At 45.1% G+C, this 25,892-nt stretch overlaps 1 protein-coding gene across 2 annotated transcripts in view; it reads left to right on the top strand.

The window, feature by feature from the left end:
- Positions 1-25,892, top strand: part of LOC147718601 (uncharacterized) — a 408,142-nt gene that overhangs the window by 363,332 nt on the left and 18,918 nt on the right. For both annotated transcript variants that reach the window (XM_086918560.1, XM_086918561.1), the window contains one exon: positions 16,989-17,083. In XM_086918560.1, coding sequence (XP_086774686.1) covers positions 16,989-17,083 — 95 coding nt within the window. The remainder of the gene's footprint in view (positions 1-16,988; positions 17,084-25,892) is intronic.

Below are 25,892 nucleotides of genomic sequence, written 5' to 3'. Positions count from 1 at the left end.
TTTGGGGACAATAGCCAATACATCATTGAGACATGCATCTCCATTTTCCCACAAATGCTCCTGAATAGCTGGATTAAAAGCATGTATGACAACCTGATCACGAATAAAGTCCTCTTGCAATTCACCAAATGCACAATCCATAGCCAGTAAAATACTTTATTGCATAAGGTTTATTAAAACCATCACAATTTAATAACACACAAGTTTAAAGAACATACAAATTCCATAGCGTGATAAAACTTTCAAAACGTAAAAGCAATCTTTCAGTAATTTAAAAAAATAGTCCAAGTACTTAATCAGATTACAAGAGAGCTTAATTTTTACCACTCAGGCTCAGAATCTGCACCCGCCTGCACGACCTAACATTTTGTATGTGCTTCAAGCAACACTGAGCATATGCATATGATGTGCAACAATGACTCTTCAATGCAGCCACAGAGTCTGCATTTTCTGTCTACCCAGCTGCGTTGCCATGCAGGGATAAAGTATTTTGATGGAAAATTACCCATTCTTAGTAATAAGAATTTGCGCTGCAAGTAAATGTAAAACTTAATTTTTAGATATTGTTGCGCAACAAGCAAAGTATAGGAATTTAAAACAATCCAAACATGAGTTTTTTTAGCTAAAACCGCTTTATCAAATCGTTGTGAGGGTAGTTTTCCCTTTCGATTTGGAGTGGGAGACAGTCGTAGACCAAAGTTCATCCAGACCCAACTCAGTTAATGGAGATTCAAAAAATTTGCGCCAAGGGTTGTCGAGTCTGAGATGCACCATTTCCTGCCATATATGGTAGTCTGGAGTACTTTCTAGTGCCTCCCTCATCCTTTTGCAGAACTTAATATAGGCCCCTCGCCAGGCTAACTTCTGTGACACAAGCCCGAACTCCAGGTGTACTTGGGCTGGTGAGGTGTTACTTGGTAATCTAAAAAAATACTTAAAAACAGACTCTTGTATGGAATGCAGCAACTTTGCATCTTTACCTTTCCAGATTTCAGATCCATATGTCAAAGACGGGAGATGCTTGGCATTAATAAGTCTAAGAATGGGTTCTAATGATGGGGGTTTCATTTCTTTTGAAGCCTAGCAAAAGCAAACAACAAGGTTTTAGACTTCAGTTTTACTCCTTGCAAATGTAATTCAAAAGAACCCAGATTATCAAACTTAACTTTCAAAGAAGTGTAACTGGAGACTGTTTAGAACTTTTAATGTAGATAACATATCGCCTATTTCTTAACAAATGTATTACCATTTTATAGAACTTAATGTATGCGCAAATGAGATCAACATCCGCTGACCACCCACTCAGGGGTCTTACTTCACAGTACAATATTGTCTGCGTATTGAATGAAGGCTTGAAATCGGTTGACCATTTAAGAGAGGAGGATTTAAAGAAAAACTAGTAAGCCAAACAGTTATGTCCGCTATCTGCAGATTGAATAATAAGGGTGCCAAAACACATCCTTGTTTAAGCACAGTACAGGTCTTGACTCTTTTTGAGACAGCAGAGCCATCTCCCAACTACACTACAACCCATCTGTTCGTGTATAACATATCAATTGCATTCAACAACGTAGCCACGATATTCCATTTTCTTAGCTTAGCCCACAGCCTTTGTTTCGAAACCCTATCAAAGGCCGTTTTTAGATCTATAAAACAGGCATGAAGTGGAAGCTTTCCTGCATGGAACTTTTCAATAAGAATAGATAGAGCTGTCAAGTTAGAAATTTACCACTTACTCTTTGAAAGCCTGTCGTTTCTTTTGGGATAGATTTAAGAAAAGCAACCCATAATTCTAAGGTCTTCAGTAACAAGGATGCAAACGTTTTGCCTCTATATTCATCAAAGCAATTAGACTATAATCTGCAGTGTTTCCTAGGTAAGATTTTAGAATTGAATATTTAACTGTACCTCTCCAGGAGTCAGCAGTATAATTTGAGTGAAGGCAATAATTCTATAAAGAAGCAAAGATTCCTGCCCAAAATGGCACATTTGCCTTAATGAGGGCTGCAGGCAAGCCACTAGGGCCTGGTACAACATATTTTTTACTTTATATAGACAGTGCAAACTTGATTACCGTTAAAAACAAACTCAGACTCTTCATTCGAATTTTCAACGGAACCCTGGTCACACGCTACTAAAAGATTGTTATTTTAGAGTTGTTTAATATGGTTAGTCGAGGCGTCCTCTGGTATATATCCATAGCCAACTTCTTCAACTCGCTTACTTACTCAGCAATAGATACCAATACAAACCTTAGGAGCAAATACTTATCCAAGTTCTCCTTGGCTGCATTGAAGACATTAGCATCACCACTTTCTACGACAGATTTGTGTATTCGGTGAAATGTTTTCAACCCTTGAGGCCCTAAGGAATGCAATTTAAAAAAAGTGTTCAGGTGACATTTTTTAATCCGCATCTACAGTTTCAATACAATTTTAAAAAAATACTACATCTATCCCCCATCATAACATCGATTACAATCAAAGGCCAAAAACGCTTGAGCAGGACACAAAGTAAAGGTTTGTTGACTCATTTTATAGTTTTACAATAATGTGGAATTGTTCAGTGTCCTTACTTCACCAGTGAACACAGGATTATTACACCGTCCAATCTTCACTGCACCGTCAATCTTGAACAACTACTCCCCAGTGTAAATAACTTATGTTTAATTACCAAATCAATGACTTCCACTGTTGCAGAGATAAAAGCTCTCCAAATCTATTCAATCCCCCAATGGGAAACTTCTCCAGAATGTACAAGTACATGAAAAAAAAGTTCCTTAAAAGCTCTTCTCTCCTACAAGCCCAATTAAAGATGTCCGTCACTTAACCTCATCACATTGTATAACGCATGACATGGTCCCATGAGAGAGAAGCTCACATTGTGAAAAGAAGAAAGCTTCTGATGATTCCGATCCAGCGTGGGCTCGGAAAGCCTCCGATGAGGCGTGAGCAGCGTCAGCAACTTAACTCCAAGTTGGAATGTTGAACACCATAGTTGAAGGGCCCTGGCAGAATTAAACTGGTTACCCACAGTTTCTTTTAATTGACTCGGTCTACACATGATATGAATTCAAATCCAATCCAAATGATAACGTTCCAGCGGCAGTCTACTCCTCTAGCGGTTCAACACTTGTCCTTTACTCACTGCAAATGCTTATGTCCAAAAACTCAAAACACTGTCCACTCCTTACCACAACTACTGGTCACCAATTATGTGGTACTGAAATAATCCACAACTCGTAGCAGTGTGATTGTAGTTTATTCCAGAGAAGATAAGGAGCAGAGAGGACAGAGACCATAAAAGCCAGTTGCTGCTCAATCCTTCTCCTAGATTCCATATTACACACACTCAGGAATCTAAATGACATAGTTCAGTCCTTATGCATTCTAAATAATACAAACATGTAACAATCTCCTACAAAGACGATACCCAATTCATCGTCTCGCTGATGCACAAGACACCCACCACCATTACATACTTCACCAACTACATGAACCTGGTAGCAGAATGGATGAGAACCAACTGCTTGAAAGTTAACTCCGACAAGACTGATGAACTGGCATTTGGAGACAAGAACATCCCTTGGGACGCCATCTAGTGGCCATCAGAACAGAAACCCACCAGAAATTTGGGGATCATCCAAATCAACATGACAGCACATGTCAACCCAGCGAGCTCTGCTTGCTTCCACATCCTACGAATGCTATGAAAAATCTTCAAGTTGCTTCTACAGAACACCAGACGAAGCGTCATGTAATCACTCATCACAAGATGACTTGATTATGGGAGTGCATTTTACGCAGAAAGTTCCGAACAACTCCTAAACAGACTTCAGATTATCCAAAACGCCACCTCAAGACTTCTTACTCAACCTTCCTTAACACACCCACATCTCACCTCACATCAGTGATCACTACACTGGCTCACCATTCACAAATGCAGCCAAGACAAACTATTCAGGTTCACCAACAAAGCCCTACACAACACGGACCTGCATATTTCAATAGCTGCATACACTTTCACAATGCACTAAGACACTGACGCTCAGCCTCACGCTCACTCGCACACACCCTTCACATTCAAAAAAGCAGAGCAGGGGGTCATATGTCTCTTATAGAGCACCCAAAATATGGAACGACCACATCAGAGACTCCTCCTTGCAACTTGAGTTGCACAAGAAGCTGGGTACCTGGTTCTACAAATAATTTGTCGAGGATCACAGGCCTATACACTTGCTCAAGCACCTGTATACACTCATGGGATATAAATCTACATAACATAATATAACAACTTCCAGTATCCATCAGGACTGTCCCAACTTAGCTCCAATTTTCAAAAGAGTTGAAAACGCACCTCTTTAAAGAAAAGTACATCACTGTGCATCGACTGTTCACAAACCAGCTACCTCTCCTCTCTCTTTCATTGACTCTGTTTGTTGGATGTTTAATAAAGTGGAGCACGGGTGGTGTGTAACCTGACCACAGTGGGGTTTAGTAGAATGTTAAAGTCCAATAGGTTTTTTCACATTGACCAGGGTTTGCGAGGCCAAAGTGCTCCATTGAGGCTGGTGTCAGTCATCGCAGAGCAAGCAAGGGAGCTCCATGTACCCTGCTATTATCAACCAATCAATCAGGGGTTTTTGAAGCGCGCTACTCACCAGTGAGGGTCTCAAGGCGCGGGGGGTTGCAGCTCTGGATCAGTCGAAGAGCCAGGTATTGAGGCTTTTCCTGAAGGGGTGCAGAGTGGGGGAGCGTCTGATGTTGATTTTGAGCTCGTTCCAGGTCTTTGCTGTGACATAGGAGAAGGCTTTTCTGCCTGTTCTGGTCCTGCATATGTGTGGGGTCTCTGCCAGGGCGAGATCGGCAGAGTGGAAGGAGTCTCTTTCGTTGAGGTATTTGGGTCCGATGTTGTGGAGGGACTTGTAGGCGTGGGTGAGTAGCTTGACGGTTACTCTTCTTGATGGGGAGCCAGTGGAGGTCTCGTAGGTGCTTGGCCATGTGCTCGTGGGGCGGGGTTCCGAGGACGAATCTGGCTGCGGTGTTCTGGATGTTTTGGAGCTTGTGTAGCAGAGTTTTGTTGATTCCAGCATAGAGGGCGTTTCCGTATTCCAGTCTGCTAGTTATTAGTTTGTGGGTGACAGTCTTTCTACTTTCGGGGGGGATTCAACTTGAAGGTCTTGCGGAGGATGCAGAGGGAGTTGAAGCAGGTGGAGTCAACAGAATTGAACTGGCGGGTCAAGGTGAGGGAGGAGGCTAGAATGATGCCGAGGTTTCAGGCGTGGTCAGTCGGGGTGGGTGGGTTTCCGTGGGCCTGGGGCCACAAGGAGTTGTCCCACGCAATGGGGAAGGGTCCGAGGACGAGGACCTCTGTCTTCTCCGGGTTCAGTTTTAGGCAGCTGTTGTTTATCCCGGCTGCGACGTCTTTAATTCCTTCTTGGAAGCGGAGTCTGGTGTCTCTGGGGTTTTTTATGAGAGAGAGGATGAACTGGGTGTCGTCGGCGTAAGATACTATGCTGAGCTCATGCTGTCTGACGATGGCGGAGAGGGGGGTCATGTAGATGTTCAAGAGTGTGGGGCTGAGCGAGGATCCTTGGTGTACTCCACAGTTGATCCCTGTAGGTTAGGAGAGGAAGGAGGGGGAAGTCTGATCTTTTGGAATCTGCCGGAGAGAAAGGGGCGGATCCAGTCAAGGGCGGTTCTTTGTATCCCCGCATCGTGGAGTCTGGCTGCAAGGGTACGGTGGGAGATGGTGTCGAAGGCTGCTGAATGATCTAGAAGGATGAGGGCCGCAGAGTGGCCCTGGTCAAATAGCATGCCGATGTATTATACCTGAGAGCACCAAAAAAGGGCACCAAAAAAAGGGCTAGCCAAGCTACAGCTAGTGCAAAATGCGGCAGCTAGGTTGGTACTGAGACTTCTGCAAAAAAAGCCCGCAATCTGCGATCAAAAGGAAGGGCGCTGGTAAAAATCCCCAAAATTCGGACCACTAGAATGGGGGCAAGGTCCTTTAGATACCTTGCGGCAAAATCGTGGAACAAGCTCCCTGAAACTCTAAGAATGGAACCATGTGAAACCACGTTGAGGAAAAAGCTGAAAAAATGGATCTTCTCCTCTATACTGTGAGTTCAATAATGGCAGCAATATCATCCCTGCATTAGATCTGAGAAGTGCCTGTGCAAATCTCTCTCTAAAGAGTCCACTTAGCGCGGGGACACGCCGGTTGGAGTAACCTGGCGCTCTAGAAATGAATAAATAAATAAATGTCATTGGTGGCGGCGAGGAGGGTGGTCTCAGTTCTGTGGTTGCTGTGCAATCTGGACTGGGAGGAGTCAAAGATGGAGTTCTCTACGATGAAGGTGGTCCGTTTAGAGTTGATGAATCTCTCGGCGACTTTGGCTGCGAAGGGGAGGAAGGAGATGGGCCTGTAGTTTTTCATAAGGAATACGGAGAATATTTCTTACTTGTTTCATGCCTCACTTTTTCACATCAATTTGGAGGACAAGTTGTCTGCCTGAAACACTCACCAGCCGCTGTTGAGCTGAACCCATGTTGGGCCCATCATTCTTTTTATGTCATGATGATTGATGCTGGTGCATCTTGGAAGAACCACACAACATCATACTTTATAACCCTCTTTGTGATCGATGCTATGAGGGCATTGCATGTCCGATGGGGCACAAGACGGTTTACATTCCGACAAAGCAGTAGAGGAAGCACTGCAAAAAGAAGCATCGAGATAGGCACAAGACTTACTTCAATAAACCAGAGAGCACTGAACTAGAAAGAGGACTGAACTGAAATAGTGTGTCACCTAGCCACAATGGGGTTTTATAGAAAGTTTATATTGAGCAGTTTGCAATAGTTATGTGATCAGGGTTTGTGAGCTCAGAGTGTTCCAGGGCGGCTCGTATCAGTTATGCCAAGGCAGGCAGTGGAACTGCATGTATGCATCTGGTATCTGAACAAAGAGAATTGGTTCTTACTTGTTGTCACGGTTGAATATCCTCAGGATCGGCTTGTAGCTGAGAATGGTCCACGTCTTGATAGCCCCAAGCCAGAAGAGCTGTAAAGGTACTGGACAGTGAGGTGATCAAGGGAGGAAAGGAAAGGAAGGGAATTGCAGGGAGAGAGACCTGAGAAGACAATAAAACATAATCATAAACGCTTTCCTACCACACTAGAAGACCCTTTCCGACCCTCTAGTACTCAATATACAGATACATATATATATTTAGAATCACATGTAATATACCTGTAAAGAAAAATAACACAAGGCAATGTGAGGTTTCTATGGGATTCATTCAACAATGTTTCCTTGCGAGGAGAGGGTGCGCTGTAACAAGACGCATGAAACCATCTAAATCAATATACATCAGTAGGAGCTAATTACACCATCATCGTATTTCAAGACAACACATTCCACATCGTAATACACATACCCTTCTAAGACTCCTAACTTCTTCACAGGGAAATGAGGGTAGTCCGTACCGCTCACGTGAACCCCTGTTAATTAGAGTCAAGAAAACAGCACACCAATAAATCAAAATGGCACCAAGTAGATAGGAAAATCAATAATAAGTAAATAGTGAGGAACATTCAATTCATGCTCCTGTTTTTTCCAAAACCGATATGTATATCCGCCTTGCAGGCAAGGCGCTGTGATTCAAAGCTCAACAGAATGTTAAAGTCCCGATCTGTATCCACAAACAACAATCCCCTTAGGGAATAGTCACCCGGTCTCTGTTCTCCCTCAAGCAGAGAGAACCGCTGCATAGAACGAGAAACATAGTGTGGAAAAGTCCTCACAAGTGGCAGAGACTGCATTCAAATGCACAATCCCTAACACAACATGTAAGACCTAGGCGGGAGTCTGGGAGATTCGAAGTGTACCAAAGCAGGACGGAAAATACACGGTGAGGGGTGCAGAGCATCCCTACCTCACCGGAGCAGGAACCTCGGGGTCCTTCCTTCACGAAACCACAACAAAGGAATTTACAACACTGTACCATAGCCTGTCCTCATTTTCTAGGCGTTCGTCAGCACGCCACATCAATTTCTAGAGGCTCATGGGAATTGTAGTTTCAGTTCCTTCCGAGTTCCCCGCAACGTTGCAGGGATTGGTTACGCTGTGCACTGTAGTTCCTGTCTGATATGACGCATTCAGGCAATTCGCAACACTTGTTTACTGTTTCCCATACTCTCTTCAATTGGTCTGATCCATTCACTACATTATACGCTATTCCTTTGGCACAATTAGTCATATATGCATGCTTTTCATAAATAGTCTCATATGTGCAGGCATAAAACACCCATCATGACTTAATTTGCACTATTTCTATTTGATGGTCATCTAACTACTACCTGTGTTAGCTAACGCAAAGCTGTCTTTCAATATACTTTTATTTAAGTGTAGATATCAATAATTGAAACTCGTACTGCGTTACTCAGTAACCTACAATTTAGTCACCTAATGTACTGTGCCCCACCACCACTCTGACGTTGAAGCTCCTTTACGTCAGGAAAAATCAACCTTTATTTTGTAGGTTATCTGTTGTGAATTACATGCTGAATCAGCATGTGGTAGTTGAATTCTTTAAGGTTCTTTGCAGACTCTAAGAGCCAGGCACTAGCCATTTCTCCCTGGTTCCTAGAACAACCAGCTCAGAACTCCATGAAGTCACAGAACATTACATACGTGACTTTCTATGGAAGCATCACAGGGCTAGGCTCAGGAAAACAACTAAGTAACATACAATGTAAGTCCACATTGTAACACATCCCATTTCTTTCTCAAACATCAAACACAAATCCCAAACATTGATCACAAATCCCAAACATTGAACACAGCAACCACACCAAGACAAACCTAAACAAAGATAGACCGACACTAGTCTACAAGAAAAACAACCGGAACCTCGCTCCAGAACTACACTAAAATACAACATGAAAAACTGGAACCACCATCCAGAGACAATACAAAACACAACATGGAATATACCCCCACACAAAATCACCCAACCATACTGCTCGTTCTGTCGAATTACCAAATCCACAAACGTATGTTTCCCTAGCCTTTCCTTCGCCGTGTGATTTTCCTGTAACTCCTCTTGCTTTCCAGAAAATCACTATCCTCCATAAACAACCACCCTGAACACCCCTCTATTACCTTTTCTGGCTGCACCACTTCTTTCCCATCATTGTGGAACAAAGCAACTCTCCTCAAATTCCAAGTCTGCTCATTCTCCAACTTCACCCAATTTCCACCAACCATCTTCACTCTGTACAGACCCTGAAACATGGACAAACCCTGACCCTCACAATCAGGTTTAACCTTAAACCAGTCACCCACATTGACTTGGCGCCCAGCACTATTGGCCAACTACATGGCCCCCTTGATCAGGGGTTTATTCTTTTCACCTGGCCATTGTCTTGTGGGTTGTACCAAGAAGTATAAACATGCTTCACTCCTATGTTGCTTAGAAACCCTTTCATTTCCCCTGAAGTAAGTTGCATGCCATTATCAGTTATCAACACCAAGAGAATACCTTTCCTACTGAAAATTTCTCCCAGAACTGCAGTGGTAGCCTTTGTGCTCACACACCTCATGAAAGCAACCTCAATCTACTTTGATTAGGCATCCACTAAGACCGCTGCATACCTCTCATGTTCAGGCAAGAAAACCAACAGTCCTGTGAAATCCAAGCATACCTTTTCACACACAAAATTTGCCAATACACCTAAACGTACTCTCAACCTCTTGTCTAAATTGTTGCGCACCTCGCATTTTTGCACTCATTTCTTCACCTGCCATCCATTACAGGCCACCGAATTCTTTCCTTGAGTCTTTTGAGTGTCAGTGTCCGACCCAAATGCTCCTCATGCTAAAAGTATAAGTTTGTACCTAACTGCACTAGGTGGCACAAACCTCTCGTTCCTCATGATGAGTTTGTCCCCAGTCAAAGACAATTCTTCAGCCACCTTGTGAAGTGGTTTAACTGTATCTGGAAACATACTCTCTCTTCTTACACCACCTTGATCGTTTCCACCACTGCTTTGAGAACAACATCCCCTTCCATAGCACACATCCAATCCTCCATAGATACCCATCCCTGGAAATCCTCTGTGGCATCCTCCACACCTGCAACCACTTCTTCGGTATCAAATTCAGAAATATATACTGCCTTGTCCGGTAACCTTGACAAGCAGTCGGTCACCTTCTTCCAGCCCAGCACATATTCAACACAAAAATCATAATACATTAGTTTAACAGACAATCTTACTAAACGTCCCAAACATGTTTTTTGTGCCATTAGGTCCCAAAACCTTCAGCAAAGGCTTATGATCTGTCCTTGGGGTCACCCTGACACCCCAAATAAAGGTGCAAAAATAGTTTGTTGCCCATGCAGCAGCTAATGCATCCCGTTCAATGACTGAATAGTTACTTTCCGTGCGGGACAACGAACGGTAAGCAAACTGCACTGTCTTCTCTGTCTTCCAATGTACCTGTGAAAGCACTGCACCTATGCTAACCGCTCTGGTATCCACAGTGAGGATCATCTTTAACCCAAATGGAAATTGAACCAAAATGCTAGCATTGAGAACGTTGTCCTTAATCTTCTCAAAAGCCGCTTGTTGAATTTCATACCTTATCCGGCACCTTTGCATTGACTATAGCACTGACTAAGTTCAATTTAGGTTTGACTCCCTCTCCCATGATCAGGTACCCCAAATATTTGACCTCCTGCACCAAAAATGAATTTTTTTCCTTTCACAAAGTCAAACCAGCCTTGAATATGCAAGCTAAGACCTCACCCAAAAGTATTGTACACAGCAATGTTTTCGCCAAAGACTAAAATGTTTTCTTGAAAAAACACAACATTTATTAACCCAGACAACACATTTAATATTTTCTAGAAAACAATTGCTGCTTACGACAGTCTGAAAGGCAACCTGTTAAACTGAAAAATCCCTTCACTCATTATGAAAGTGATCAGATACTTGGAATTTGGATGCAGTTTCACCTGATGATAGGCACTTTTCAAGTGTAGCTTGGAAAAGTACTTGTCCCACAGACAACAACAGAATCAACTTGTTGATGTTTGCCAGGGGAAGCAATCCATGACAAAATTTAGTTTGAGACTATGTCAACACAATAATCTCAATGACCCATCCAATTTATTTTTTGTTATCACCACGGGAGACAATCATTTTGTGGCCTCAACAGGCTCTATGACTTTGTACTTGATCATCCGTTCAAGTATACCCTTCACTTCTACCCTTATTGTCAGTAGAACCTTTCTCGGGGGATGCTTCACTGCCATGGCATCCTCCCTCATTATGATTTTGTGTCAGTATTCCTATGCTTCTCCCAACCTGTTCTCAAAAACTGATTTGAATTGTTCCAAAACTGTTCTCAGTTCTCCATTTTCCAATACCGTCACTTGGTTGGCAGTTCTTGGATTTACAATTATGTGCAAGTCATACTGATGTGTCAAACCCAAAATAGACTGACCCTCCATAGCCAAGGACAGTTTCCCATGGGTTTCTTGATCTATAAACTCAAATTTTGCTAACAAACACCCCATTACTCCAATGTCCGCGCCATTATAGCCCTTCCATATCACATCAGTAGATTTAAGTTTTCCTCTGGGCCAAGTGACATCAAACAGTTGCTTTGGTAAGACTGTATTCTCTACTGATGACGGTTAATAAACCAGAAACACGTGTCGAGAGATCAGCACTCTCTGCGCCAACCTTGGCGAAACACTTAAAAATATCGGAGCGAGCAACAAGAGACTGCATTTACCAGAATGCCAGAGGCGAACCTTGCCCGAGATGTCAGCGGTGTGCTCCCACATCCTGTTGTCTATTTAAAGTACTCCCGTGAGTCATTGAGCCGACGAGCTCGTGGATGAAGCACCTGCACGCCAGTGAGTGGTACCGGACCTGATATAATGTTTGGCAGCCTACTCCGCAAACCCCAAAATGAAAGACTGTATTCTCTACTGATGACGGTTAATAAACCAGAAACACGTGTCTAGAGATCAGAACTATCTGCGCCAAGCTTGGTGAAACACTTGAAAATATCGGAGCGAGCTACAAGAGACTGCATTTACCAGAATGCCAGGGGCGAACCTTGCCTGAGAGGTCAACGGTGTGCTCCCACATCCTGTTGTCAAACAGTTGCTTTGGTATGATGATGTGTCACGGGTCCAACAAACGAGAGCCTGTTACACCCGAAGAATGGTGGTCCGCCACCCCTCTTTCACCCTGCACATTTTCCCCACAGCCACAAACCGGTACGTTGTATGAGGACCCCGAGGACATCGTGAAGGATTGGCCAGAGGAGGATAACGCGTGCAGCTCCTTTAACGCAGAGGATCGTGAGTACGAGGCTCCACCCCTGATGACGTCAAAAGCAGGAAGTGCAAGCACGAAGACGGACGGCGATTCCCCGGCGGCGGACATCGAGGAGGAAGCAGGACGAGAACAAGGACGGGAAGAGAACGGGAACGACAAGCCAGGAGGCCAACGGTTGGACGCTTCGCACTGCCACGCGCCCACGGGAGGAGCGTGGCTTCGAGAGGTACGGGGCCGGGTCGCGGGTTGGGTTGGGAGGTGGAGGCAGCCACCACTGTAAAACCCCCGCAAGAGAAACCCTTTCCCCGAGCACGAGCACTCCTAGACACGTCCGTTTAGTTTGAGCACTTCACACTGGTTGTGTTCCCTCACTCCCGGCCCTTATCGCCATTCCCCGAGTACGGGACGTAACTCGTTGTTTTCTTTTCTTTTATGGTACAACGCGAGAACCCTGGTGCAGAAACGTGCCCCGGAAGAAAACTACCAAGACCACAAGGCATCGCGACGGAACCCATATTCAGAGATAAAAGACATTTCTTTGAGTTTCATGAAAAAGACATATATTCCAATAAAGCCTTCCTTGAAACCCCTATTGAAGGCACCTGTATTTCTGTTTGACCCACCAGCCCCACCTCAGGTGGTCGACACCCATGTGAACCCGGCACCCCCGGGACATGATGTATACTGACCCTGAGTCCACCTTCAATGCAATTTCTTTTCCATTGAATTTAAAGTCCGTTTAGTATTTTCATCTTCACATCATATTTGCCCCTCTCACTTGCAGACACATCGCTGACCATTAGTATTTTGTGTTCCACCACTTCCATTATCTCATCTACTGATGCAACACATTTGTTTGAGGCTTAGCAAACTCCTGCAAAATGTCTTTTCTTGCCACAGATTCGACATTCCTTGCCTATGGTAAAACAATGTTTTGAGTTGCCCAAGTGGAAACTGCTACCACACCTGTAACAAAAACAGGAGGAAGATCTCCCTGAGAAATTCGATGGTCCCCCAACTTTCATACTATTTCCTTTGCTATGGTTGTTGGCAGTTACCAGTTTTTTTATTCACCATATTTACCAGTTTTGATTCATCATCCACCTCTGCTACTTATGAGATATTTTTGCATTCAATTTTTACATCTCCTTCCTGCATCTCTCCGACTCCTCTACCACCGTAAAACACACAAGATGATGGACGGAATGTTGCACAATGGCAAAACATTCACCCCCAGTCACAGATCTGGGTTTAATCCATCGTTATTTTGCTCACCAAGCCACCCCAGTTCAGACATGGCCATATGCAAATCAGTCTTGACCCTGTGTCTCATGGGAACAGTCCAGTCAGAACTGCCAAGCCATGTCTTCCCTGGATCGTAATCAAGCATCCTAGGACCGGTTTCTAGCTATCAGCCGTCTTCAGCCAGGATAGCTTGACTACAGTGGCTTAATGAGCACGGGACCCACGTCTGGGCATACCCTTCCCACATAAGGTGAACAGCAAAACACACAAGATGATGGATGGAATGTTGCACAATGGCAAAACATTCACCCCCAGACACAAATCTGGGTTTAATCCGTCGTTCTTTTGCTCACCAAGCCACCCCAGTTCAGACATGGCCATATGCAAATCAGTCTTGACCCTGTGCCTCATGGGGACAGTCCAGCCCGAACTGCCAAGCCATGTCTTCCCTGGGTCGGAATCAGCATCCTAGGACCGGTTTCTGGCTATCAGCCGACTTCAGCCAGGATAGCTTGACTCCAGTGGCTTAGTGAGCACAGGACCCACGTCTGGGCATATCCTTCCCACATAGGGTGAACAGCACAACACACAAGATGATGGATGGAATGTTGCACAATGGCAAAACATTCACCCCCAGTCACAGATCTGGGTTTAATACATCGTTATTTTGCTCACCAAGCCACCCCAGTTCAGACATGGCCATATGCAAATCAGTCTTCACCCTGTGCCTCATGGGAACAGTCCAGCCTGAACTGCCAAGCCATGTCTTCCCTGGATCGAAATCAAGCATCCTAGGACCGGTTTCTGGCTATCGGCCGTCTTCAGCCGATAGCTTGACTCCAGTGGCTTAGTGAGCACGGAGTATCGCTTTTTTCGACCTGAGTTGGCAGGGTATGCCTAGACGTGGGGCCCTTGCTCACTCTACCACTGGATTTAAGTGTCCTGGCTGATGAGTATTATGAATCTGAAACTGGTCCCAGGATGCTTGTTTCCGGTCCAGGGAAGACATGGCTTGGCAGTTCGGGCTGGACTGTTCCCATGAGGCACAGGGTCAGACTGATTTGCATATGGCCATGTCTGAACTGGGGTGGTGGAGTGAGCTAAAGAATGATGATGGATTAAACTCAGTTCAGTTGACTGGGGTTGAGTATTTGATTTGTTCAAGCACTCTGTCCATTATCCCCTTTGGTATCGCTTTTTTCGCCCTGAGTTTGCAGGGTATGCCAAGACGTGAGTCCCTTGCTCACTCTACCACTGGATTCAAGATAGCCAGGCTGATGAGGATTATGAATCTGAAACCGATCCCAGGATGCTTGTTTCTGGTCCAGGGAAGACATGGCTTGGCAGTTCGGGCTGAACTGTTCCCATGAGACACAGGGTCAGACTGATTTGCATATGGCCCTGACTGAACTGGGGTGGTGGGGTGAGCTAAAGAATGATGATGGATTAAACCAAGATCAGTTGACTGGGGGTGAGTGTTTGATTTGTTCAAGCATTCCGTCCATCACCCCCTTTGGTATCGCTTCTTTCCTCTACCACCGTGGCATCCTTAAGGGTGGGATTGCGGGCCACCCAAAGCCTCTCCTGCCTTTTTCTTACTGCTGCATTGGACTATTAATTAGTCCCTAATGAACTCTTCTGTCATGAGCCCAAATTGGCCCTTAGCCGCCGACTCACACAGTCTTGCTACAAAGTGATCTACTGACTCAAAGGTTGGGACGTTGCGTCACTATATTCACAGCTTCAGCAAATCAGTGCTGTAATCGCAATTTGTTCTTTGTAAACATTCTCGATCCCATCTCCACTATCATCATACACTTGTGGCAGGTATTTAAACACGTGTTGACCCTGTGTACACAAACATCCTTTTAGGAGTGCTTTTTTCTGAGCGGAGAAGAACTTGTGCCTTCAAGCGCCACTAAGTAGGTTTCAAATGTCTCTATCCAAACTTCCTATTCAATTGGTCGATCTCGAAACCAGGGGGGGCATCACAATAGACTGGTTTATATTCATTATATATAGACACACTGAAATTTCACAAGAAGACTCTGCAACACATCACAAAGATCTCTTGGCCTACCGTTACTTGGTGTTGAGGAGCGATGTCATCACGATTATGCTGCTGCTGGTGATAGATGCCTGGCCATCTCAGTCGCCAAATATGTTGTGAATTACACACTGAATCTGGCTGAGGTAGTTGAATTCTTTAAGTTTATTTGGAGACAGAAATCTTGTGCCTGTCACAGCCAGGCACCAGCTGTTTCTCCCTGGATACTAGATCAACAAACTCAGAAGCCCATGAAGTCACGTAGCATTACATGCGTGACACTCTATAGAAGCATCACAGGGCTAGGCACAGGTAAAACACTGGGTTTCATGCAGTGTAAGTCCACATTAAAACATTATCATGTCCTCTTAATCTACCCCTGACACTTGCAACCTTCTTTCACACTTTAACTTAACAATTACCACGTTTTTTAACTGCTGAATCCTGGCCTGTTTGTGTAGGGTTGAACAAATATATGGTGGTGCGAGTTCATCTCTGAAGGCCAGCACTTTGATATTAAAATGTACCATTTCAGCATTTACTGTCCAGCAGATTTTAGCTGATATTGTGTTTGCTACCTGTAGAGTCATTTCAGATGATCTGTAAAGATCACTATGTGATTTTCAAGGGTTCCCCAGAACCTACAAGTAATCAATCACAATAATCTCCAAAATTTTACATCTTGAGACCGTAATTCCAGGACATGCATTTTTGTGGTTCCTTAACCTCAGACTGGAGGGTCCTGGCCACAATTTGGTACCCAAGACACTGCATTCCCATGGATATTCTGAGCCATCACATTCCCTATGTTGGTCTTCCACACATTCTTACTAGCCATTAGAACAAGGATCTTCTTGACTGGAGTAATACAGTTGGGTTAATTTTCTGTTACTAAAGTGACTTGGGAGACAGCAGGATGACCATCATTCTTGCCTGGTTGTTGCATGTACATTTCCACCTTGGATTAATATGGCCTTTGTTCATCCCTGACTCAGCCCATTAACAGCAGGTGATTATTGCCAGAATATCCACACCATGGGAATACATGTAGGACTACTGCCGACCTAAAATATTCTGGATAGGTTCAAAGTTCAGAGAGGCTTAAAATGAGGAGTGGGGCAGGGTGGGACTCTGGAGTTTGATTGTTTTGGAACGTGTACACATAAGGATTGTCTGTCTAACTTTGGAATCAAGACTCACTCTTTGACTGTTGAAGGGGACCAGACAGTGAGATGATTGGGGTGAGAAGAAAGAGGGAGATGTGTATACATTTTACAAATAAATAAAATGATGATTAGTTAACCTAATTAGTAACTGTTCTTATATTGCCACAGGCACAACAAGAGGGATTCGTGACTGCTGGCACAGAAAAGCAGGAACACTTTTTAACATCTTCCAAGAGCAAGATCAGAATGAAGAACTGATTTGCGTAAGTTCATCTACAGACTATTGTGTGCTCCTTAAAAATGAAAACTTGTTTAACCAAAATGATCAGCCTTGTTGGACAGACTAAGCGTTTTCCTCTGGATCAACCCTAGTTTAAAAGTGCTGCATTTTTAACATTTTTTACAAAAAAGAGGCAATTGGTCACATTTCTGGTACAGTTATCACTGGCCCCGATGTAATCTAGTTGAAGCACAGGCTAAACTTGCTGCATTGTACATTCATCTGGGTCATTCTCAGCCAACAATGGTAGGTTTCTCGTATGTCTAAGGGGCATGGTCATGGGCTATGCATATCTCATTTCAAATGTGATTATTAACAAAAGAGAAAATGGTTGGAGGGATCCAGTTTCACCAATGCAACAGTTGCATGCTTGACTGAACAGGAAATACCTATATTTCTCGACTGTTTCAAAATGTATCAACAGGATAGATAGCCTATCTACTGTAGGTGTTCTAAAAGCAACCCTTTGCCTCCTCCTTTATGACATGTGACCATTACAGAGATGAAAGTGGAAGGTTAAACAAAGATGAGAGACTTTGATAAGACAATAAGTAATAATTGATCAGGAACATATTTTCCAGCTCTCTACTTTTCACCTACCCTTATAGCTTTCTGAATTAAGCCTTAAGTGCCCCTAATGCTAGAAGTCTGCAGGCAGCTACCCCTTCACATGGTGAACCCCTGTGCTTACCTTCTGGTTAAAGTAAATTGTAATATGTTCAACCAGGCATATCCACCACTAGGCAGCTAAATATAAAGGTTTTTTCATCAAAGACAACATGTAGCATAGCTGGATGCAAGATTCAAGCCACAGCTTGTAGATCCTACAGCTCTTTTCAGGTAGCATTTGCCTGAACCTTGACTCAATGGTAAGAATCAATCAGTAATTTGTTAAGCGCACTACATGCCTGCGAGGGTCTCAAGGCGCTGGGGGGGGAGGATTGCGGGGGGGGGCGCTACTGATCTAACAGCAGCCAGGTCTTTAGTATCCTCCTGAAGGTCAGCAGGTCTTGGGTCTGTCGTAGGCTCATTGGGAGGATGTTCCATGTCTTGGGGGCGAGGTGGGGGAAGGATCTTCCGCCGGTGGTTGTTCTTCGGATGCGCGGGACGGTGGCGAGTGAGGTCGGCGGAGCGTAGCTGGCAGTTGGGGGTGTAGGAGAGCCGTCTGTTGAGGTAGGCTGGGCCGGTCTTGTGGAGTGCCTTGTGTGCGTGGATGAGGAGCTTAAAGGATATCCTCTTGTTGATGGGGAGCCAGTGTAGGTTTCTCAGGTGGGGGGTGATGTGGCTATGTCGTGGTACATTGAGGATCAGTAGTGCCGAGGCGTTTTGGATGCGTTGTAGTCGATTGATGAGCTTGGTCGGGGCTCCTGCGTAGAGGCCGTTTCCGTAGTCGAGTCTGCTGCTGACGACGGCCTGAGTGACTGTCTTTCTTGTATCTGTCGGGATCCATCTGTATATCTTGCGGAGGGTGTTGAAGCAGGAGGAGGAGACGGCGTTGACTTGCTTGGTCATTGAGAGCGTTGAGTCGAGGATGATTCCCAGGTGCGTTCGAGGTCGGTAGGGGTCTGGGCTGCCCCCAGTGCCATTGGCCACCAGGAGTCGTCCCAGGCTAACGGGTTGGAGCCGAGGATGAGGACCTCAGTCTTGTCCGAGTTCAGCTTCAGACGGCTGATCTTCATCTAGTCGGCAACGGCCTTCATTCCTTCATGGAGGTTGGCTTTGGCGGTAATTGGGGTCCTTGGTGAGGGAGAGGATCAGTTGAGTGTCGTCGGCGTAGGAGATTATGTTGGGGTCGGGCGACGTGTGCGAACGGGCCATGTAAATGTTGAACAGTGTCGGGCTGAGGGAGGATCCTTGAGGTACGCCCCAGATGATCTCTGAGGCTTCGGAACGGAACGGGGGAGGCGGACGCTCTGGGTTCTGCCAGATAGGAAGGAGGTGGTCCATTCCAGAGCCTTGTCTCGGATCCCTGCAGGGTGGAGGCGTGCACGTAGTGTGTGGTGGCAGACGGTGTCGAAGGCGGCGGAGAGGTCTAGGAGGATGAGTGCTCCAGTCTCCCTGTTGTCTAGCAGGGTCCTGATGTCAGTGGCGGCGATGAGGGCGGTCTCAGTGCTGTGGTTGCTGCGGAACCCTGACTGGAAGGGTCCAGGATTCTGTTCTCTTCAAGGTATCGGGTTAGCAGTCTGTTAACGATTTTCCCGATTACCTTGGCCGGGAAGGGGAGCAGAGAGATGGGTCGGAAGTTCTTGAGGTCTCTTGGGTCTGCCTTGGGTTTTATGAGTAGGGCGTTGATCTCAGTGTGTTTCCAGCTCTCTGGGAAGGTCGCGGTCTCAAGGGAGAGATTGATGACGTTGCGTAGATGGGGTGCGATGGAGCTGCTTGCTTTGTTGAAGACGTGGTGCAGGAATGGGTCTGACGGTGAGCCGGAGTGGAATGTGCTCATGGTCTTGATGGTGTCATCGACGCTCACGCTGGTCCAGGCTAGCAAGAGGATGTGATCGATGGTGTGTGGAGGGTCTGTTGTTTTGCTGTCTGTTGGGGCTGTCTGGGTGTTGAAGCAGTTGTGGATGTCTGCTAGCTAGCGATGGAAGAAGGTGGCGAGGGAGACGCACAGGGCTTGCGACGGCGGGATGTCGTTGGTGTTGGAGCTGGGGTTATAGACAGGTCTGATGGCGTTTGAGGATGGGAGAATGATTGTGGTATTGGAGAGATTGTAATTTGTTCATATAGAGCCAACAGTGGACAGATTTCAGCGGGGGCAGCATTGGAAGAGCACCAGGTGACACTTGAGTAGCCAGGATTGATAGGTTCACAGAGAGCATGCAAACCACATGCAATTTAGATTTGTTCTGCTGATTGGTATGGAAAGTCTACACTGGAACAGATTTTGTTCCGCTTCCATCAAGGTGGATAAGGGATTGTTAAGTTGATAAATTCTCCTGTGGTACCAACTACAAGCCTCCTCATCTCTGAGGTCTATGCACAGGGTAAGATGAGGTTGAATGTTTATTGAAATCAGGCCAACTTCACAGAGGTACAGGATCAGAACAAATAATTTTATACGTCCTGTAATGTCTGTCATAGAAACGCAAAGAACATGGTCTAAGAAGGGAATTTAGGAGGTTGAAAAGGAGGTATGGGACAATCAAACTCAGGGTTGGTAATCAAAGAGGAGAATTTGTTTCTAAGACTAAGCAGAAGTTCTATGAAAAGAGTGATAAAAAGGTTACTGGCAGACCGGCTGTTAGTGAGGGGGTAAACCTGTTCCCTCAAATGAGAAAAGATTGGAACAAATATTACCAGTGCTTGTACCCACCCACTGCAACTGACTCACCTCGATTAGAGGAATATTTGAATGCCTCATCATTGATCAAGAGTCCTCAATGGTTAAAAGTCCTGAAATGATTGGAAAAGTTCTAGGAGCGCCAGTATTCATTGATGTGTTGTTCAGGTTAATCTAATAAGTGAAAACAACATTAGGCTCAAGGTCTGGGTAACTTTATTCGGCAGGGCTATATGAAAATGATCTTGTCTGGTGTAGCCACTAATAGACCTGGCATCCTTGGCATGATTCACCCTCAAACCTTTTGCCTTCACTGTTCTTGTTCGCTTAATTTGTTTTTGGTGGCTTTAAGACTCTGCGCACTTTACCACTGCTAATCAGTAAGTTTCTGTGCTCTTTCCCTAAAACGTGGTACAATTGTCTTACACCTAATTGGCATATTTAATTTATTTGGAAGTCCCTAGTAAATGGTACTATATGTACACAGGGCATGTACGTTATATGCTACTAGTGGGTCTGCAGTACTCATTGTGTCAGCCACTAGAGTAGCCTTTTAAAACATTTCTTAAGCCTGCCACTGCAGCCTTTAGTGCAGTTTTAAACCGCCATTTCGACCTGGCCAAATAAACCTTTTGCCAGGCCTAAACCTTCGTTTTTAAAACATATGTCACCCCTAAGGTAATCTCTAAAGGCCCATAGGGCAGGGTGCCTTGTATTTAAGAAGTATTACATGTGGGATTAAGTTTTACATGTTCTGATAGAGAATAACTCCTCCAAGTTTTTTGTCACTACTGTAAGGACTACCTCTCTCATTGACTAAAATGGGTTACCATATTGTATTTAATAAGTGATACGTTTTGATTGGGAGCAGGTACTGTAAAGCAGGATTTTAAGTCACAATTCTGAAAAGTTGAAATTTTCTTTTCTAAACAATTTGTGCCTTCTGCCAGTATCATGGATCACATGACTGTGAATGCATTCCTCTCAGACAGTCTAACAGGGGATTAGGTGTGGATAGGTTTGCGCATCTCGCCAGGATCGTTGGTGGTGGAGTCTTTACCCAGCCCCACTTATACTTTAAAACCTTTCAAAGGGATTTGCCTTCTGCAACTACAAACGAACTTAACACTAGTCTTTTGTCACCCTGTACTTCTTGGAGCCTTGACAGGGGAAGTGAAGAACTTTCCAGAACTAGAAGCGGGGTTATTGTAGGAAACTTCAATGCCTGGCACCAGGTATAAATACTGGACCTCCAGAGCCACTATTCAGTACACCCCTGGGCCTGTGGAAATTACAGAAGGAGAAGCTTCCAAGACGACTGACCTGCTTGTTGAGACCTGGCTTGTTCCCCAGAGGACTGCTCTACTGCTACCAGAGGACTGCCTTGCAGCTACCAGAGGACTTCCTTGACCTCCAGAGGGATGCCCTGCTGCTTGAGGGCTGCTCTGCTCTCTGAGAATGAAGACTGGTCCTGCTCCCTTCATCCCAGGCTACGTTTGTGACTCCAAGGGTCAACTGGCTGACCTACAGGGACACCTCAAGCTCCACAGGCCTCCCTGCAACTGCCCAGATGACCTGCAGTAATGGACCTACAACTGGACCTGCCTGAACCCTGCTGTTCTCTGCTGGAGCGGGTTTCCCGATCAGAATTGCCTACCCAAGTCCTGGACTCTTGGCTGAAATCATTTGAACTCCTCCTTTAAATAAAGGTGAAATCCTAAGGTTGTTGGATCTTCGCAGCCACAAATGGACTCATTTGCATCAAGAATCTGCCACCCGTGACGACTGCCAAAGTGAACCCAGCAACCACCAGTGACGATCAGCAACACAAGATCAGCAATTTGCACTACAGCAATGACAGCGCGTGGTGACCACCAATACAAAGCCCCAGCATCAATCTCCTGTGGCGCCCAACCGGATTTTTGCGCTACAGCGACAACCATCAATGACGCTAGGCCTGCTCTTCGTGCTACACTGAAGTGGGACATCCGCCTCTCTCAACCAATAACCCAGTTTGTTACAGCCACTTACATTTTATCCGATTGGGTTCCTCTGAAAGAGCGGTTAGATCAAAGGCAGATATAACCTCCTCTCTCTCTTGCTGAAATACAGAAATGACCAACTTCAATGCTGTTCTTACAGACTGGTAGCCTTGACTAAAATGAACTGTTTCTTGCAGAGAGGATGCATCACATTCTTCCATTTATCACTGATTCAGGCTGAGCAGAGTTCTGAATGAATTGGCACATAAAGGAACCTGATTGTTCTGCTTTATCTTGACATAAACAAGAAATGTCTTTTTTTTTGGGCGGCCCTTTTGGACCGCCCAAACCAGTCATGCGCACTTTCTTTGTTCTCCATGCAGGCTGCATTACAGCCTACATGGAGAACAAGCCCAGGCTCCCTTTCTCTGGTTGAGCGTCCAAGCAGGACGCTCAAAACCAATCACAGCGCTGCAATACAGCGTTGTGATTGGTCAGGGGAGCCTGGGTGCCTACCAATCACAACGCCTGGCTGTGCTTCCGTCCGGAGAAGAGAAGCAGCGAAGACTGCGGACCTGGTGCAACGGTAAGTTGATTTTATTTTAAATGTGTTTTTTTTTTAAATATGCGCGACTGTATTTCCCCACCCTACCCCACCTGTGCGCCAGCACCCGCGCTTGTTAACTCCACCCCATTGACTAAGCGGGGAGTTAACAACGCCACTGTTTTAGACGCAGGTTTTGCAGAATGCAATGGAGCGTCTTTTGGTGGTGGATTCGTAATAAGCTCTTTGTTGTTTCTTTGGGACACCTTTAATTTTTTTTGTTTTATTGAATCAATGTACTATTAACTGTTTTCATGGTCTTTATTAGTACTTATTTTCAGATATTGGTAATGTATTCTATAGTAATTGTATTTATAGAACGCTTATTACCACTGATGAGGTATTGAAGTGCATTTTCATGGGCAACGTGCTGCTCTGCAACCGAAGGTTAGCGGATAGTTTAGTGGTTATTGTTGTTTATTGGGATTAGCCTTTTTCTCTCAAGGTAACCATTCCATATGTTTTCACCAGTGTCTTTGTGATTAAGTTAGGGTGATTTAGATGTAATCATTAGAGGGGGTTTAGGGGAGTATGTGCGTTCATGCAGAAAGGGATGGGGGTGATAAACGAGGTAGAGGAGATTAGATAGTTAGATTGAAGGATATGGCATTTGAAGAAGAATCTTGTTAACTCTGCAGCAAGACAATAATAGAGATTAAGGCAAACATGCATGTGACTTAAGAGTAAGCCGTGCACAGAGAGAGTAGCAATGCAGAGGATGGAAAGGAAAGAGTGTCATTCAAAAGAAAAGGAGAGGCAACTGTTGGAATAGGAATCGTCGAGTGCTTTTTCAGCCACTCTTTAAACTTTAGACCACTGCATCTGAGAACTTTTTAACAGCCCTTTGTAAAAGATAGATGCAGTTCTTGTTTCAATGTGTAGTTAAAGGCAAGAATTAGCTTGGGTTTTGTAGACATAATAATGGGCACTTGGCAGTCGTCTTATTTGCAACCTAGTGTTCGAGGCATGTGGGCTGCTGAATTCATATCTTAGCATAGATCGCCGCCTAGTGTTGGGTCCCGATGTTTGCACTTTGTTGTCCTGGAAGAGTCTTCGAAGTATCACGAGATAGGTGACTCCCTCCCTGGACTACAGTGCGCATGGGCATCTTCAGATTGTTTTTATCCGCCATTGGGTTCGGATGCTATTCCTCAACTCCAACTTCGGAACCAAAACTTTTCAACTTTCTAAGGCCAAAAGGCCTTCTACCTCGACAGTATTGTTCTCGATCGGTACCCCTTGACTCGATAAGACTTTCCATCTCGATCCGGTCGTCGACGCGGGCCGTTGGGCCTTTTTGACGCCACGTGGGCCTGCTGCCGATGGAAAGGACCCCGTTTAAAATGTGCCCATAATGTCACTCCAAATTCCCACATACTGATAAACATACAGTATGCAAAAGTGCCTATCTCCCGAGCACAACGAGGAAAACTGTCCAGCTTGTGCTCAGTTCCGGTCGAAGAAAACTATCCGGAACCGAAGGGCCGCAAGACAAGAGATGCAACGGCAGGCGCCGGAACCGGAGAACATTTTTGAAGACTAACATGACCTCCCAGAAATTGGAACCGTAGAAGACCAGTTGGACTCCGATGACCAGATCGCACCGGGGCAAACCGTGAGTACCAAGCCCCCAACCCTGCTTCCACCTCAAGACAAGGCTCCGGTCGAAGCATCGTCTAAAGACCCTAGCCGAGATCGACAAACTCCTTCAGAGGCCCCACCTTCTGGCTCGGCTCCGAAGACCAAACCCAAGCCTTCTGATACCCCGGGAGCGAGCTACACTCTTCCCAAAAAGGCCGCAGAACCAAAAAAGGTTGTTGAGCCAAAGAAAATCGTCGATACAAAAAAGGGCGTCGAAACAAAAAGGGTTGTCGATCCCAAAAGAATAGTCGACCCGACAAAGGCAGTCGAGCCGAAAAAGAGTGTCGACCTCCAAAAAACAGGTCACACTGAAAATCCTGTCGACCCGAAGAAGGCAGTTGAGTCTACGAAAAAAACGGTCGATCCGAAAAAGGTAATCTAACTGAAAACACCAATCGATCCGAAAAAGGTCGTCAAACCAAAGAAGGTTGCCAAACCAAAAAAGGCAGTAAAGCCAACAAAAGACGTCGAACTAAAGGGAATCGCCGACCCGAAAAAGGTCACCGACCCAAAAACAGCAGTTGAGCCGAAAAAAGCCCCACAGCCGAAGGCCCTTGAGCCAAAGACTCACCACAAACAAGTGACTAAGCCAAAATCATCGGCGCCAAAACCACGGACAGTTGAGGAAGAACTTTTCCATCCTGATCCAGTGAGCGAGGAACAACCTAAACTGTATGTAGACCCTGAAACAGCACGGGTAACAGTTTACCACAGGAAGAAGAGACCATTGGACACTGACACTTCTTCCCCTGGCCCTCCAAAGAAAAAAGACTTTGGAACATCACCTTCAAGGCCTTTCACTCCTCCTCCTTTCTATCCTAAAATGCCTTTTGTGCCTTACTCTCCTACATCAGGTTATGATGAGACAGAAAACATAGAAAAAGATCCTCAAGATACTTTTGTAGAACCTGAGGATCAAGATATACAGGACAACACATGGGATTAACAGAATGATCCTTATGATATATACGACCCACAACCCATCCCTGACACCTCTAAATATCCTTTTATTCACGAAAAAGAGCACTTAACAACCCACGGGAGAACTTATTGGAACAACGAATTAAACCCACAGATGATCAGATAACATGTGTTACCTGTTTCACTCCAAATTCGTCCTTCCTGAAAAAAACTATAAATAAACACTGGCCCATAGTGAATTCTAGTGGACTTGAAATTCCTAGTCCCAGATTTGCCTTTAAAAGAACAGCTAACCTCAAGGAAGCCTTAATACACACACGTCCTAAGAAAAACACGACTGGCAATCAGAGAACACTGTGGG

This window comes from Lissotriton vulgaris, chromosome 4_1 (genome assembly GCF_964263255.1).
Source record: "Lissotriton vulgaris chromosome 4_1, aLisVul1.2, whole genome shotgun sequence".
Taxonomy (NCBI): Eukaryota; Metazoa; Chordata; class Amphibia; order Caudata; family Salamandridae; genus Lissotriton; species Lissotriton vulgaris.
The sequence above is the reverse complement of the archived record's forward strand: the minus strand, read 5'-3'. Positions and strand labels throughout refer to the sequence as shown.